We start from the raw sequence: 4,144 nt of genomic DNA, 5'->3' as shown, positions 1-4,144 counted from the left end.
ACATTTTGTTTGATGCTTTTTTCATAAAAAATGGTAAGAAGTTAATCTATCTGCAGTGATTTTCATGGAAACAGACTGTTCCTTAATGTTGTCGGAAATCAATTCCAAATCGGAGACATTTGATTTAGGGAAAAAAATGGTTTAGATATGTTTTCACTGAATATATTACTTTTTTTGCTATTACAGTTGTTTTGTTGAATAATGAATTGTTACTTTCCTGTAAGAGGCATTTAGAAAAATTACCCAAACATCTATGAAATTTCTTGAGAGCTGTAATAGAAGTTGAGAAAGGCATTCAAAAAAAGACAGTTGTAGAAGACAAAAATGTAGGGTTTTTTCCTCCTATATTGGGAAAAACTGGTAAAATAAGGTTCCTATGCTTCTCAAAGGACAGTATTTTTCAAGTGAAATAAATTCCCCTTAAACTTTCTAAAATGACACCAAACATGTCCCAATAGCTTTTTTTTTTTAAAGTTCATTTTTTAAGATCCTGCTCTTCAAGCAAATGGATATTGGCTGTGAAATATCAGTTGCATTTTTAGTTACCTTTTAGAAGCTAAGTGGGTATCTCACAAATGAATTGCTTTAGAGGCGGCCGCTGCTGCTTTTGAAAAATACTCAAACTGAATTTGCAAAGAACAAGTCTGTTTAATAAAGGAAATGTCATTTTTAAAAAGCTACCTTTTGTACAAAACATCTAAGAAAAAATAGAAACATACAAATGTAACAGAAAGAGAATTCTGTGGCTTAAGGCAAGAGAGACTTTCTTGAAGGTCATAATTCTCTAAAAGAAATAAACATAAGAAAATCTGCACAGCCAAGGCCCAAATTTCAGCAAAGGCAAGAAGGCTCAGCCATCTTCTCCAAACCCACTCCAAGTATATTTTCAAAGACAGAACATTGCTTGCCAAACTTTCAGCCTCGAAAGGGAAAAAATGAGATGGGAGAAGTCTTCCTGGAAATATATCAAAAACTGTAGCCTGCTAAAGGGAAGATGTTTAAGGTGGGTTGGGTGCTGGGAGTGATGCAAAACCTGGCTCTCATGAAAAGCTGAGGCAAAAATAGCCTGTTAGGGGCCAACCCAAACAGCACACAGTCCCCCTGGCTCCAGAGAGAGAGAAGGAAAGAAACAGAAAAAGGAGAAAAATAGCATTCAAAGAGATGAAAAAATAGTTTTTCTTTCTTTGACCCCTCCATACTTTTCTGAAAAATAAAGTCCTTGCTGCTGTTCTGTTTTTAAATAGAAATATATAATTAAATTTACAGATGCTATTTACAATTTTAATTACAAAAAAGACACCCTTTAATAGTTAATTAAAAACCTAAAGCAAAGAAGTTTAGAACTTGTTTTAATTAAAATGAGACAGTTTTAAATACTTGGAGGTTTTCTCCTTTGTTTTTCTTTTTTCCTCTCAGATTGTCAGAAGAGTTTCAGCTTTATGTAGCAAAGAAGCCCCACTCCCCAAATTGCAGGGAGATTTTTTCCAAAGAATGTCTCCCCATACATACAAACAGAATCAGCTCATGGAGGGAGATGCAGGCAGATCTGGTGTTTTCTTGAAATTCTGGAGCTGGCAATCTGCTTCCTCCATTTCCTTTCTCAAACAGTAGTCTCCCCATGTTTGCTGTTAGTTAGCCTGGTATAAAACTTCCTCCAGGAATGAAGGGTTTTCCCAGACCAGATCCAGAAACCTGAGGTGATGCCCACAATCAGCGTCATGAGATACTTGATCATGTAGACAGTGAAGTCAGGGGTCATGCGTGGGGTGTATTGAAGTGGACAAGGAATGGCCAAACTCTTACAGTTTTGGCTAATCCAGCTCCGCTCCCAGTGCTCACGGAAGGCCTGTTCATAGAAGTAGCAAGCAATAACAATAGTGGCTGGCACCGTATAAAGGACACTGAAGACCCCAATGCGCACCATGAGACGCTCCAGCTTCTCTGTCTTGGTGCCCCCATGTTTCATGATGGTACGGATACGGAAAAGTGATACAAAGCCTGCCAAAAGAAATGAGGTGCCAATGAAGAGGTAGACAAAGAGGGGAGCTAAAACAAAGCCCCGAAGTGGATCTATGTTGTTGAGCCCCACAAAACAGACACCACTGAGGAGGTCACCATCAATTTGCCCCATGGCCAGGATGGTGATCGTTTTGATAGCAGGCACAGCCCAAGCTGCCAAGTGAAAGTATTGTGAGTTGGCTTCAATGGCTTCATGTCCCCACTTCATGCCAGCTGCAAGAAACCAAGTGAGGGACAAGATGACCCACCAGATGGAACTGGCCATGCTGAAGAAGTACAGCATCATGAAAAGTATGGTGCAGCCTTCCTTTTTGGTACCCTGAACCACTGTCCGATAGCCATCATCTTGGAAACGTTCATTGCACACCACCCGTTCCTCCAATACAAATCCTGCAATATAGGCTACAGAGACCATGGTATAACAGCCAGAGAGGAAGATGATGGGTCGTTCTGGATAGCGAAAGCGCTGCATGTCCACCAGATAGGTAGTGACAGTAAAGAAAGTAGAGGCACAGCACAGAACAGACCAAATGAGAATCCAGATGCGTGCAAAGTGAATCTCTTCTTGATTGAAGAACATGTGTCCATCATTCTTGGTGGGTTCACATGGTGCCGCACAGTCTTTTTCTCCAAGAAACTTGTAGTTGAGGTAGCTGGGCACTTTAAGGACTCGTGGGCAGTGGAAAGGGCGGTCCAGAGTGGCATAACGGGGTGGCCCAGCAGTACCATGTCCAGCAATTGGAGTGGCACTTGTAATCAGTGCTGGAGACCCACCTTCCTCTGAATGGTTCTGTCCCACACAGATCTGCTCTGCCCCATGGCGGGGAAAGTTCTCACAGCGCAGTCGTTCTGGCCACTGGAAGCCAAATTTATTCATGAGGGCTTCACAGCCTTGGCGTGCTCTCTCACAAATGGATCGGCATGGTGGAATGGCTTGCTCCAAGACAGTGCACACAGGGGCATACATAGAGCAGAGGAAGAACTTGAGCTCCGGGGAGCACTGGACCTTCACCAGAGGGTAGAACTGGTGGACCTCCAAGCCAGCATCCTCTTGGCTGGTATGTCCCAGCAAATTGGGCATGATCGTCTGGTTATATGCAATGTCAGTGCACAACGGAATGGATATAGGCTGGCAGAAGCCATGGTCGGGGATAGAAATGCCCTTCTCTCCGTGGAACTGGGCCCAGCAGGATCCCAAGAGCAACGGCAGCAGCAGGCAACGGGCCAAGGACGCGTCGGCAAGGCGCATGGTGGTTTGCTCCCCGTCAGCTCTTACGGACACCCGAGCCCTTTTGTCTCCTCCCCAGGACGAACTGGGATCTGTCACTTCCTTCGGGAACCCTAGTCCTGGCAAAACTTTTTGGGATCAGCCTCGGAGAGCTGAGGGAGGCAAAACTCCACTCACCCAGCGGGAACTCTTCCTCGCCGCGCGTCTCTCCAAGCGCCTTTCGCTTCCCTTTGTGTCTTCCCTCCCCAATTAGTCTGTTTCAAAGGAGGGCCCCCGGGCTGAGTTGAGCTTCGCCCAGCCTTCTCCTCTTTCTCCTCCTAACTTAATCAATTCCAGGCCGGCCCCTTCTCTCTTTCCCTCCCCCCCCCCGCCCGGCCGCTTGCATCTCCATCAAAGAGATGCCTAAACCCCTTCCCAAAATTTATTCTCGCCCAATCAGATTCAAATTCAGGGACCAGCCCTCGTCCCGTCCTTCCTTCCTGGGATTGGTCAGCCACCTCGGGGTGGGGGGGAGGAATAAAGAGATCACGTTATTCCGAAAGCCAAATTTCTTTCCTGCCCTGATGTCCTGTGGCTGTTTTTAAGGAGAAATAATTTACCTTGGATTATCATTATTCACCTTCAGTCATAATTAAACTATTAGCAGGCAGATTACCTTAGTTATACGGCAAATTCAACTCTTTCCCCCTTCCCCAATTCTAATAAATAACGTGTAAACCTCTTCCTTCTGCAAACAATTTCCAACCAAAACACACAAAAAAAATCTGCCTGGAGCACAAGCTAATGTGTTTCACAGGGTTTCTCCCCCCCCCTCCTTTTGCCTGTGCTACTTTTGTTTTTTTAACCAATGAACTCCCTTGTATTTTGTTTGGGAAAGCCCTCCGTTTCACACAATAG

The 4,144-nt window shown here is 44.4% G+C and overlaps 1 protein-coding gene across 1 annotated transcript; it reads right to left on the bottom strand.

Moving 5' to 3' along the window:
* Positions 1-1,353: 1,353 nt before the first annotated feature.
* FZD2 (frizzled class receptor 2) lies at positions 1,354-3,382 on the bottom strand. Its single transcript, XM_015831462.1, has one exon. It carries the CDS (start codon positions 3,266-3,268, stop codon positions 1,601-1,603), a length of 1,668 nt encoding a protein of 555 aa, XP_015686948.1. The 5' UTR covers positions 3,269-3,382; the 3' UTR covers positions 1,354-1,600.
* Positions 3,383-4,144: the final 762 nt, after the last annotated feature.

This window comes from Protobothrops mucrosquamatus, unplaced genomic scaffold (genome assembly GCF_001527695.2).
Source record: "Protobothrops mucrosquamatus isolate PMUCROS unplaced genomic scaffold, P.Mucros_1.0 scaffold_257, whole genome shotgun sequence".
Taxonomy (NCBI): Eukaryota; Metazoa; Chordata; class Lepidosauria; order Squamata; family Viperidae; genus Protobothrops; species Protobothrops mucrosquamatus.
This window is presented reverse-complemented; position numbering and strand designations above follow the sequence as displayed.

What these genes read in the sequence shown, in the direction of transcription:
- FZD2 (XM_015831462.1), bottom strand. Translation starts at nt 3,268, where the DNA reads ATGCGCCTTGCCGACGCGTCCTTGGCCCGTTGCCTGCTGCTGCCGTTG.